Genomic DNA, 13,421 nt, shown 5'->3' with positions numbered 1-13,421 from the left:
GAGTTTAGGATCCTATCATCAGTGAATCTGGAGTTGGAGGTTTGGAGTTCAGGGTGTTGTCATCAGTGAGTCCTTCTGGAGTCGATACCGATCAAAGCTCGAATGTTGATTGGAAGTCCAGAGCATGAGCCCTGATGGCTGAAGCCCTGGGTTTAAAAGTCTGAGAGTCAACTGGGGAGGTTGGAGGCTGCGAGTTCACTGGAGGCCTGGAGGCAGCTTACCGTAGGATTGGAGGATTGTCTGTATCTGTGAGTGTGTCCGTGGGTGGGAGGGAGGAAATGGGCTTGTTTTGCTGCTGTTATTGTTGCTGCATGTGTTATGGCGAACATTGTGGGTATGCTATCTTGGTGCTGAAATGTGTTTGATATTAACACAAACAACATATTTCACTATATGTTTCAATGTTGGCATCTCCAACACCATCACACTGAGCACGGGGGTCCCCCAGGACTGTGTGCTCAGTCCACTGCTGTTCACTCTGCTGACCCACGACTGTGCTGCAACACACAGCTCGAATTACATCATCAAGTTTGCCGATGACACAACCGTGGTGGCTCTCATCAGCAAGAATGATGGGTCAGCATACAGAGAGGAGGTGCAGCGGCTAACGGACTGGTGCAGAGCCAACAACATTTCTCTGAATGTGAACAAAACAAAAGAGATGGTGGTCGACTTCAGGAGGACATGGAATGACCACTCTCCGCTGAACATCGACGACTCCCCTGTAGAGATTGTTAAGAGCACCAAATTTCTTGGTGTTCACCTGGCGGAGAATCTCACCTGGTCCCTCAACACCAGCTCCATAGTAAAGAAAGCCCAGCAGCGTCTCTACTTCCTGCGAAGGTTGAGAAAAGTCCATCTCCCACCCCCCATCCTCACCACGTTCTACAGAGGTTGTATTGAAAGCATCCTGAGCAGCTGCACCACTGCCTGGTTCAGAAATTGTACCTTCTCGGATCACAACACCCTTCAGTGGATAGTGAGGTCAGCTGAGAAGATCATCGGGGTCTCTCTTCCCGCCATCACTGACACTTACACCACACGCTGCATCCGCAAAGCAAACAGCATTATGAAGGACCCCACACACCCCTCATATAAACTCTTTTCCCTCCTGTCATCTGGAAAAAGGCACCGAAGCATTCGGGCTCTCACGACCAAACTATGCAACAGTTTCTTCCCCCAAGCCATCAGACTCCTCAATACCCAGAGCCTGGCTTGACACCAACCGACTATACCCTCTACTGTGCCTACTGTCTTGTTTATTACTTATTATTATTTATTGTAGTGCCTGCACTGTTTTGTGCACTTTATGCAGTCCTGGATAGGTCTGTAGTCTAGTGTAGTTTTTGTGTGTTTTTCCTTATGTAGTTCAGTGTAGTTTTTGTATTGTTTCATGTAGCACCATGGTCCTGGAAAATGTTGTCTCATTTTTACTATGTACTGTACTAGCAGTTATGGTTGAAATGACAATAAAAAGTGACTTGACTTGAATGTATGTATCATAAACAAATTAATTTGAATCTATTCAATAGAACATGGCTGATATAAATTTAACCACTGCTCTGCATTCCTGTCCACCCATAAGAACCTTTCACATCCTTGCCTTTCAATCTACCTCTGCTTTTGCAAACATTCAGCTTTTACTGCTCTTTGAAGAAGAGAACCTTTTATTTCTTGGCCAAATTGGCTTTTAGTTAACCAATAGTTTTGTGACCTTTTAAGTCTCTTTGTGTGCTCCAATTTCTCCATTACTTCTATCTTTTCCAGCACTACAATCCTTCAAAACTGCATCCCCATCCCTTCTCCTCACTGTTTTTTTTGCGCATTCCCAATTTTGACCATTACAATGTCTTCAGCTGACAAGGCGTTAAAATTTGGAATTCCCTCCCTTAAACTTATTGGCCTTCCTGTTTCTCTATCTTTTCTTATTTTAAAAATATTTTTCAAACCCTCCTCATTGGCCTAGCTTTTGGTCATTGTTTTGCTTGGCTTGTCAGCAAATTTTGATTAATGACTCTAAAAAATATACCTTTGATATTTTGCTAAGTTAAAAGCACCATGGCAACTTTTCATTATAATTGTTTCACTTCTTTGGGCCCCCCTATCTCTTTGCTACTGAAAAGACAGTTCCACTGAAGTCTGCTATAAAATGTAATTCTTACATATTTTTCCAGTTCACCTAATAAACAAAGCCTCAAGGTAAGATAATGGCAGTTTCAGTTAGCTTTACACAGTCTAGCCATGATCAGTTAACTGCAGTTTAATGTTGATGACGTTAGTTGCTTTTTGCCCTCTTTATCTAATGGTATTTCTCCCGAAATCAATGATTCTTACAGGCTTGTCCAAGGAGCTTGTTTACATCTTGTCGAAGTAGCGTTTCTAAAATCTGAACAGCAAGTACAGGCAGTCTGTTCAACCGTAGAGGGCTCCACAGCTGAGCTTACTCATTTGTGTCTGATGCAAAAATATGCAGCAGAGATTGCTGGATAATTTGTAGTGTTAAACTTTGTTTAGTTGTACTGTAATATTTTATTACTGCTTGAGTTTGAGCACACAAGAATTGTATGTTTTCTATTTGGTTTGGCTTTGAAAACCTTATCATACCCAAACCTGCTTATTCCTCCCCAGTGATCTTTTTTAAACAATTACTTGTTAAGTAATCAGAGATAGTAAAATCACAAACAAGAGAAAATCTGCAGATGCTGGAAATCCAAGCAACACAAACAAAATGCTGGAGGAACTCAGCAGGCCAGGCAGCATCTATGGAGTCAGAGTAAGAAAGTGGGGTGAGGGTCAACTTCTTACCTAGCTATGAATATATTGCTATTTAATATAGCTAATTTATACATTACATTATTGCAGAATTTTTTTGTGTGATTAGGAATTCAAATATTGCTGTGGGAATCCAATAAATTAGCATAAAATGAATAATGTTGTTATTGTACCAAAAGAAATGGTCTGCCGTATTCGTGAACTGCAGCATGTACCCAAACGGAGAAATAAATTATTTAGTAATAGCATTAATTCATTAAAAATATATTCTTAATCATGTTTTTTTGCACTTCAGCAAATAGAGATCCGATAGCAAAGATTCTAGGCCCAAGTTTTGCTACAGTGGAAGGAGAGGACAGCTCAATGCTGCGCTTACTGGAAAAAGTGAAGAAAGACAATGAAGACCCTCAGGCTGAAGTTCAAATGAAGTTATTTCTTCTTCTCCAGCAGCTGGATATGCAGCTTCTTAATACTTGTTTACAGAAAATTTCGCAGTATGTATTACGACTTAAATATTAAGTGTATTATGATGTTGATTCTATGAAAATATTTTCATAAGAGAAGCATTGTCATGTTTTTCTTATCGCATAAGAACAAACATATAAACATCATAATTTGATTCATGTACTGTTAATGAATGTTAAATTCATGAATCATTCATGAATGTTAAAAGGCCTGAACAAATTAAATATGGCAAAGTTATTTCCCATGGTAGGAGAGTCTAGAACAAGAAGGCACGACTTCAGGATTGAAGGACGTTCGTTCAGAACAGAGATGCGGAGAAATTACTTTAGTCAGAGGGTGGTAAATCTGTGGAATTTGTTGCCACAAGCGGCTGTGGAGGCTAAGTGATTGGGTGCATTTAAGGCAGAGATAAATAGGCTCTTGATTAGCCAGGGCATCAAAGGATATGGGGAGGAGGCAGGGGAGTGGGGATGATGAGAAGGATTGGATCAGCCCATGACTGAATGGCGGAGCAGACTCTATGGGCCAAATGGCCTACTTCTGCTCCTATATTTTATGGTCTTATGGTCCTATTCTATTTATTTTGAAAGAATTATTTTGTTTCCTAATTACTCCCCTTCAGATTTTTAAAAAAATTCTCCAAATAGGTACATAAAAAATTAATTTCTAATAGAGTAGGAGGAATCATTGTGTCTGATTCAATGAATATTGATCTTAGTTTACCTACAAGGAAATTTGACAGTGATCAAAAGTTAATCAAAGTTCAAAGTACATTTATTATCAAAGTATATGTATGTCACCATATACAACCCTGAGATTCATTTTCTTGTAGGTATTCATAGTAAGTACAAAGAAAAAAATAAGTAAATAAGCAATAAATATCGACAACATGAGATGAACAGTTCTTGAAAGTGAGTAAGGTTGAGGGAACAGTTCAGTGATGGGGTGAGTGAAGTTATTCCCTCTGGTTCAAGAACCTGATGGTTGGGGGCAGCAACTGTTTCTGAACCTGGTGGTGTGGGTCCTGAGGCTCCTGTTCTTATTCATTAATTATCAAAGCAAGTACCCATATACAATTCTGAAATTTGTATTTCTCCAGATAGCCACAAAACAAAGAAAGAACATGAAAGTTTTACAGAAAGAGACATCAACCCCCCCCCGCACCAAATGGAACAAGAACATCGACCCACAGAAAACAACCCTTCCCCCACACAAACTAACAGAACATCAACCCCCAAACACCTTCCCCTCACACAACAAAACAGAAAAGGAATGAGCAGTTTGTAAAGAACACGGAATATAAAAACTATAAAACTGATAAAGTCCACGGTCCATAAATGCAATAGTCCAATCCATAAACGTGCAACCATGATACCATCCTACAATATCACTGACATTCATCGAAAGAAAGGGAGGCAGAGAGGCCTACCCACCTGCCACAGCAATAGGCCGCTCACAGACTCCTTCTCCAGTAGTGATTAAAAGGCAGGCAGTCGGCACTGAAACTCTCGCTCGCCTTCTGCATTCGCCACGATGTCTCAATCTTCCTCAATGCTTTAATTGGCAATTAGTGGACACTTTAAATGGTGAAATAGAGTTGGACATCAGCTCATGCTCAGTCTCGAAGTTTCTTTGCATTGAGTCCGTCCAAGTATACGCTTGCTTCTCGGAAACTTCTCGGAGCCAGCAAAACGCTGGATCACTCAAACAAACTCCAAACTGTGAATCACAGACTCTAACAGTCCCAGAAACACATTTAAGGTGAAAAACAGATGTAAAAGAAGTAAAAAGCTATTTTAACTTGCTATCTGAAAGATGTCGACTGACGGAGCGTTGTAGCTGGTGCCATCTTGACCAGACATTTTGCTGATGGCAACAGCAAGAATAGAGCATGACCTGGGTGGTGGGGGTCCTTGATGATCGATGCTGCTTGCCTGCAACAACGTGCCATGTAGGTGTGCTGAATGGTGGGGGAGGGCTTTACCTTTGATGGACTGGGCTCTCAATACTACTTATTGTCGGCTTTTCCATTCAAGGGCATTGCTGTTTCCAAAACAGGCTGTGAAGCAACTAGTCAATATACTCTCCATCGCACATCTATAGAAGTTCATCAAAGTTTTAGATGCCATGCTGAATCTTTGCAAACTTCTAAGAAAGTAGAGGTGCTGCTGTGCTTTCTTTGTAATAGCACTGAGGTGCTGGGCCTAGGACAGATCCTCTGAAATGATAACACTGAGGCACTTAAAGTTGCTGACCCTCTCCACCTCTGATTCCCCTGATGAGGACTGGCTCATGGACCTCTGGTTTCTCCCTCCTGAAGTCAAAAATCAGCTCCTTAGTCTTGCTGACATTGTTATTGTGGTACAACTCAGCCAGATTTTAATTCTCCCTTCTAAATGCTGATATGTCACCACCTTAAATTCTGCCAACTACAGTGGTATCATCAGCAAACATAGATATGGCATTGGAGCTGTGCTTAGACTCACCGTCAAAAGTATAAAGTGAGTAGAGCAGGGGGCTAAGCACATAGCCTTGTGGTGGTAGTGCACCTGTGTTGAGGGTGATTGTGGAGGAGATGTTGTTGCCAATCCGAACTGACCAGGGCCTGCAAGTGAGGAAATTGAGGACTCAGATGCACATGGAGATATTGAGGCCTAGGTCTTGGAGCTTATTGATTAGTTTTGAGGGGATGATAGTAACTGATTACCGAGTTGCGGTCAATGAAAAGCATCCTGATGTACGCATCTTCACTAAACAGATGTTGCAGGATTGAGTGAACAGCCAATGAAGTGGCATCTGCTGTTGACCTGTTGACAGTGTTACATATATGAAAGCATTTGATTTCTGTTTGGTTATTTCTCTTGATGGCGAAAGCAATTTTGTTTTAAGTGTAACACTCTGGGAAAGGTTTCACTGCTAATATAATGGTTTCTCTGTAGCAGCAGTGTGTTTGGGTTATGACTAGAGATAACAGGGGCTTTGGAATGTGTGGTGTCCCATGAAAGGAGGAGGGGATTTTTCTTTCTTGTGTGCCCGGGAGCGAGGAATTCACGCACTTTTGTTCGGGAGAAGATGGAGAGAAAAGATGCCAGAATGGGGAAGTTGTAGACTGCAGGACTGAGTGGACTTGAATGGTGTCGGGAGTCAACAACGCCCGGGGGGAATCAATGGAGAATGAACAGATGGGAAAACAGTGAGCTCCAATGTGTGCATTAGACTGTTTCATTAAAATGGGTCCTTCTGCTTTTTGTTTTCTTTATTAATCCTAGTCAAATTAAGAATTATAAAGCTCCATTGTTTAATTGCATTTTGTGTACTTTTTGTTATTTCGTGGTACTGATTTGTAACGGGAACACATCACGCAGCATCCACCCAAACAAGATTTCTCAAGTTTGGCGGGGCCAGAGGCTGTTTCTCCGCTAGATTAACGCAGCTGGCTGAACCTGAGGGTTACAATTGTGGGGGCTCATCTGGGATTGATTTCGTTGGCTGCTGTTTGATTGCCCTGAGCACTGAACCAGTAGGTCGTGTGTTTTAAGTACTGTTAAAATTGTGGGGCAGAGGTTTGATAACATGGCAGGTGCAGCCCTCATTTTATTGCAGACAAGCGCTGATGGTGGCAGCAGTGGAGCAGGGCTAATCATAAGTCGAGTTTCCCGTAACTGGGGGAGGAGACTTCAAAGGCAGGGTTCTATCGATTCTGAGGAGTGAGGGGAAGGAGTGGTGGGAATTGGAATGTCTAATTAGTCCCCGACCCCCAGGGAAGAGTGAGAATTCTCAGTTAGTACCACTCTGGTGAATAAATGGAAATTTGCCCAGGTCCAAAGTCCCAGCTATGGTAGGCTCCACCTATTCTCTGGAATAACACCCATCCCTAAAGGGAAAGAGGATTATGAGACTTGGGCACAGAGGACCTCTCAGTTTTTAGATGAGTGGCAGTGCTCTGATGACGTAAAGCAACAGTGATTGGTTGAGAGTTTGAGTGGGCGGGCTGCTGACGTTGTGAGAGCCGTCAGGTCCCAGTATCCCCTAGCAACCATGTCCGATTGCATGCGAGCACTGGAAAATGCCTTTGGCATGCCAGGAAATCCAATGGAGCTCATGGCAGGGTTTCAGAATGTGCATCAGAAGAAGGGGGAGAAGCTTTCTGCCTACATCTTTCGGCTAGAGAGGCAGCTAAATTGCTTGCGGCGCAGATGGGCCATTTAGGCGGCTGAGGTGGATCAGTTAAGAATGGACCAGATAGCCATGACTTGATTGCTTGGGGTCTTCGACAGTCTCATAAGACGCGCCCCCTCCCTCGTTTGTTGAACTGATTGGAGAAGTACAAGAGGAGGAGAATGCGTTGGAGGCACGGGAGGCCTCCTTCAGCAGGGTACAGTCCTTGGTAGTGGTCCCCTGCGGTGAAGTGACCACGAACAGTGTGGAGGGCTGCTCGCAGCGAGTGCTACACGAGGAGGAGAGTGAACCCCCGGATACCTAAGCAGAGAGAGTTGTTAGAAAAGCTTAAAGGAGACTCAGTAAGGGAAAGGCCCAGTGTCTCCGGGGGGGCACACTTTCCCAGCAATATACCAAGGAACCCCTGAAAGCGAAAGACCCCATTCCTGAAGGCTTAGAGTGGCCATGCTCCAGTGTATCGCTACAGATAGAGGGTATTATGCTAAAGCCATACTCAACACTGGGTCGCAGGTTACATTGTTGTATTGTTTGTTTTACAACCGGTATCTGATACATTTACCATTCACACCGTTCAGTGTACTGAAGATCTGGGGTCTTAGTGCTGGTGATTATCCATACGATGGTTATTTGTCAGTGAAACTGGAGTTCTCGGAGGCCGATATGGGAGTGTCTGAGGTCCTTGATACATCAGTGCTGGTTTGTCTGGACCCCACTGACAAGGGCGGCTTTTCAATCCTGGTGGGGACTAATACTCCTCTTGTGAGGAGACCCATGGGGGCCTGCAAGGAGAAGGGTGGCGAAAGCTTTCTGGGAACATGGTCCGTGCACCCGGTGTTTCAAGCGAGCTGCTTTTGAGGAAGTGCGTGTCTGCATTGGGCCGGATACCGAAATTAGACGAGGGACTACGTGGTTCACCCAGTTGAAGCCAATAGTGTTACGGTCTGGGGAAGTAGTAAGAGTGATGGGGACCCCAAATTTCCTGGAATGCCTGAGGGTGAGGCCCTCTTAGTGGACACTCCAGAAGACCACGAGGAGGAGTCGGGATTTCCTGCTGGGGTACTGGTGAGGCCCGAACTGCAGAAGCCCTCGGTTGTACAGGCGAGCAGGATGGCAGTGACTGTCAGGAACACTATGAAGAGCGAGGTCACCTTCAAGCGGGGGATGCCCCTGGCGCACCTGTTCCCAGTGACGGTGATGTCTTGTGTCCCTGTGAGACAAGCCAGGGAGAAACTATTGGAAAAGAGGGGCAAGTTGACCGCTGAGTCATTCAACTTTGGAGACTCCCCGGTTCCTGCGGGTTGGAAGAGGAGGTTGGTAGAGAAGATGTTGAAGCTGGAAGGTTTCTTTTCCACTGATGAGTTTGCTGTGGGTTGTTCCAAGAGCACTCGTCACTATCCGGGTGACCAAGGACATCCGGTTCAGAGAGAGGTCGTGGTGACGGGCCCCTGCAGAGGTGGAAGGCGTTCAGCAGCACTTGTGCAAGTTGCAGGAAGCTGGGATCATCACTGAGTCCCGAAGCCCCGATGTTTCCCCCAATAGTAGTGGCCCGGAAGAACAGGAAGGTACACATGTGTGTGGACTATAGGACTCTGAACAGGCATACTGTCCCGAGGATCGAAGATGCGCTGTCCTGTCTGAGTGGTGCGAAGTGGTTCAGTGTGCTGGACTTCAGGAGTCGATATTACCAGATCCCCATGAGTGAGGCTGACAAAGAGAAGACAGCATTTATATGTCCTCTGGGATTCTTCCAGTTCGGGAGCCCTTGCAACCTTCCAACAGGTCATGGAGAAGACAGTGGAGGATATGAACTTGCTTGAGGTATTGGTGTATCTGGATGACCTCATAGTGTTTGTGTCCACTTTGGAAGACCATGAAACGAAGCGACTGAAGGTGCTGGGCCCCCTGAAAGCTGAAGGGTTAAAACTTTCCCTGGACAAGTGCCAGTTCTGCAAGACGTCTGTTACCTATGTTGGGTACATAGTCTCATAGGGTGAAGTAGCTAAAGATCCAGCTAAGATAGAGGCAGTGACCACCTGGACAAGACCCCAGACTGTGAGCGCTCTGCTTTCGTTCCTGAGGTTCTGTGGTTACTATCAGAGTTTCCTGAAGGGCTATGCAAAAGTGAGTCACCCGTTGAATCAGCTTCTGTGTGGTTACCCTCCCTTGGGGAAGAAAGGGAGGGGAATAAAGGAGAGGAGGGTAGAGAGTATCTTAGCCTGTCGGACCGAGGTGGGATATGAAATGTGAAGATGCCTTTCAGTCGCTGAAGGAGCTGCTGACCCAGGCGCCTGTGCTGGCTTTTATAGACCCCCGCTTGCCGTATGTACTACATACAGATGCCAGCAGAGAGGGCTTAGGGGGCGTCCTGTATGAGGATCAGGGCACCGTGTTGAGACCCGTTGCGTTTGTCAGCTGGAGTCTGTTGCCCTCCAAGAAAAAGTAGCCCACGCACAAATTGGAGTTTCTGGAGTTGAAATGGGCTGTGGTGGATATGCTGAGTGTCTACCTCGATGGTGCCAAGTTTGAGGTGAGGACAGACAACAATCCCCTAACTTATACCCTGACCTCGGCGAAATTGGATGCCATAGACCATCGATGGTTGGCAGCGTTGTCTGCCAATGATTTCAGCCTGAAGTACCGGCCAGGAAACAGGAACCTTGATGCTGATGCTTTGTCCTGATGTGTGCATGAGGGGCTGAACAGGCTTGAAGAGTGTGAGAGCATTCCTGCCCCAGGGGTGAAGGCCATGTGTCAGTTTGCCATCACTGTGAAGGCAGATGGAAAGCGGGGACCGAATCAAGCGGTAGATCAATTGGGAGCTTCTGATGATACCATTCCACAAGTTTACTGTAACCTGACTGCTCTGAAGACAAATCAGTTGCCGGAATTCAGTTCTGGGGACGTGGCAGCTGCTCAACAGGATGACCCAGGCATCAGTACAATTTGGTCAGCGGTTGAAAAGGGAGACGTGGCTCAGGTTGAGAAGATGAAACAGAATCAGAATCAGAACCAGGTTTATTATCACTGGCATGTGATGTGAAATTTGTTAATTTAGCAGCAGCAGTTCAATGCAAAACACAATCTATCAGAGAAAAATAATAATAAATAAAGAAGTAAATCAATTACGTGTATTGAATAGATTTTTAAAAAACATGCAAAAACCAAAATACTGTATATTAAAAAAAGAAGTAAGGTAGTGTCCAAAGGTTCAATGTCCATTTAGGAATTGGATGGCGGAGGGGAAGAAGCTGTTCCTGAATCACTGAGTGTGTGCTTCAGGCTTCTGTACCTCCTACCTGATGGTAACAGTGAGAAAAGGGCATGCCCTGGGTGCTGGCGGTCCTTAGTAATGGAAGCTGCCTTTCTGAGACACCGCTCCCTGAAGATGTTCTGTGTACTTTGTAGGCCAGCACCGAAGATGGAGCTGACTAGATTTACAACACTCTGCAACTTCTTTCGGTCCTGTGCAGTAGCCCCTCCGTACCAGAGAGTGATGCAGCCTGTCAGAATGCTCTTCATGGTACAACTATAGAAGTTTTTGAGTGTGTTTGTTGACATACCAAATCTCTTCAAACTCCTAATAAAGTATAGCCGCTGTCTTGCTTTCTTTATAACCACATCGATAAGTTGGGACCAGGTTAGATCCTCAGAGATCTTGATACCCAGGAACTTGAAGCTGCTCACTCTCTCCACTTCTGATCCCTCTGTGGGGATTAGTATGTGTTCCTTCATCTTACCCTTCCTGAAGTCCACAATCAGCTCTTTTGTCTTACTGACGTTGAGTGCCAGGTTGTTGGGGCGGCACAACTCAACTGGTTGTCATATCTCACTTCTGTATGCCCTCTTGTCTCCATCTGAGATTCTACCAACAATGGCTGTATCGTCAGCAAATTTATAGATGGTATTTCAGCTATGCCTAGCCACGCAGTCATGTGTATATAGAGAGTAGAGCAGTGGGCTAAGCACACATCCCTGAGATGTGTAGGTGTTGATCATCAGCGAAGATGATATGTTATCACCAATCCGCACAGATTGTGTTCTTCAGGTTAGGAAGTCGAGCCTCCAACTGCAGAGGGAGGTACAGAGGCCCAGGTTTTGCAACTTCTCAATCAGGATTGTGGGAATGATTGTATTAAATGCTGAGTTATAGTCGATGAACAGCATCCTGACGTAGGTGTTTGTGTTGTCCAGGTGGTCTAAAGCTGTGTGGAAAGCCATTAAGATTGTAGAACATAGAACATAGAATAGTACAGCACAGTACAGGCCCTTCGGCCCACAATGTTGTGCCGACCTTCAAACCCTGCCTCCCATATAACCCCCCACCTTAAATTCCTCCATATACCTGTGTAGTAGTCTCTTAAACTTCACTAGTGTATCTGCCTCCACCACTGACTCAGGCAGTGCTTTCCACGCACCAACCACTCTCTGAGTAAAAAACCTTTCTCTAATATCCCCCTTGAACTTCCCACCCCTTACCTTAAAGCCATGTCCTCTTGTATTGAGCCGTGGTGCCCTGGGGAAGAGGTGCTGGCTATCCACTCTATTTATTCCTCTTATTATCTTGTACACCTCTATCATGTCTCCTCTCATCCTCCTTCTCTCCAAAGAGTAAAGCCCTAGCTCCCTTAATCTCTGATCACAATGCATACTCTCTAAACCAGGCAGCATCCTGGTAAATCTCCTCTGTACCCTTTCCAATGCTTCCACATCCTTCCTATAGTGAGGCAACCAGAACTGGACACAGTACCTCAAGCGTGGCCTAACCAGAGTTTTATAGAGCTGCATAATTACATCGCGACTCTTAAACTCTATCCCTCGACTTATGAAAGCTAACACCCCGTAAGCTTTCTTAACTACCCTATCTAGCTGTGAGGCAACTTTCAGGGATCTGTGGACATGTACCCCGAGATCCCTCTGCTCCTCCACACTACCAAGTATCCTGCCATTTACTTTGTACTCTGCCTTGGAGTTTGACTTTCCAAAGTGTACCACCTCACACTTCTCCAGGTTGAACTCCATCTGCCACTTCTCAGCCCACTTCTGCATCCTATCAATGTCTCTCTGCAATCTTTGACAATCCTCTACACTATCTACAACACCACCAACCTTTGTGTCATCTGCAAACTTGCCAAACCACCCTTCTACCCCCACATCTAGGTCGTTAATAAAAATCACGAAAAGTAGAGGTCCCAGAACAGATCCTTGTGGGACACCACTCGACACAATCCTCCAATCTGAATGTATTCCCTCCACCATGACCCTCTGCCTTCTGCAGGCAAGCCAATTCTGAATCCACCCGGCCAAACTTCCCTGGATCCCATGCCTTCTGACTTTCTGAACAAGCCTACCGTGTGGAACCTTGTCAAATGCCTTACTAAAATCCATATAGATCACATCCACTGCACTACCCTCATCTATATGCCTGGTCACCTCTTCAAAGAACTCTATCAGGCTTGTTAGACACGATCTGCCCTTCACAAAGCCATGCTGATTGTCCCTGATCAGACCATGATTCTCTAAATGCCAGAGATCCTATCTCTAAGAATCTTTTCCAACAGCTTTCCCACCACAGACGTAAGGCTCACTGGTCTATAATTACCTGGACTATCCCTACTACCTTTTTTGAACAAGGGGACAACAGTCACCTCCCTCCAATCCTCCGGTACCATTCCTGTGGACAACGAGGACATAAAGATCCTAGCCAAAGGCTCAGCAATCTCTTCCCTTGCATCGTGGAGCAGCTTGGGGAATATTCCGTCAGGCCCCGGGGACTTATCCGTCCTAATGTATTTTAACAACTCCAACACCTCCTCTCCCTTAATATCAACATGCTCCAGAACATCAGCCTCACTCATATTGTCCTCACCATCATCAAGTTCCCTCTCATTGGTGAATACCGAAGAGAAGTATTCATTGAGGACCTCACTCACTTCCACAGCCTCCAGGCACATCTTCCCACCTTTATCTCTAATCGGTCCTACCTTCACTCCTGTCATCCTTTTTTT

General features: G+C 45.1%; 1 protein-coding gene across 1 annotated transcript in view; it reads left to right on the top strand.

Annotated features, from left to right (window-relative positions):
* Window positions 1–13,421, top strand: part of odad2 (outer dynein arm docking complex subunit 2) — a 277,448-nt gene that overhangs the window by 22,903 nt on the left and 241,124 nt on the right. The window contains exon 4 of the mRNA XM_063042406.1: window positions 3,068–3,266. Coding sequence (XP_062898476.1) covers window positions 3,068–3,266 — 199 coding nt within the window. The remainder of the gene's footprint in view (window positions 1–3,067; window positions 3,267–13,421) is intronic.

The sequence above is a fragment of the Mobula hypostoma genome, chromosome 3 (genome assembly GCF_963921235.1).
Source record: "Mobula hypostoma chromosome 3, sMobHyp1.1, whole genome shotgun sequence".
NCBI lineage: Eukaryota > Metazoa > Chordata > Chondrichthyes > Myliobatiformes > Myliobatidae > Mobula > Mobula hypostoma.
The sequence above is the reverse complement of the archived record's forward strand: the minus strand, read 5'-3'. Positions and strand labels throughout refer to the sequence as shown.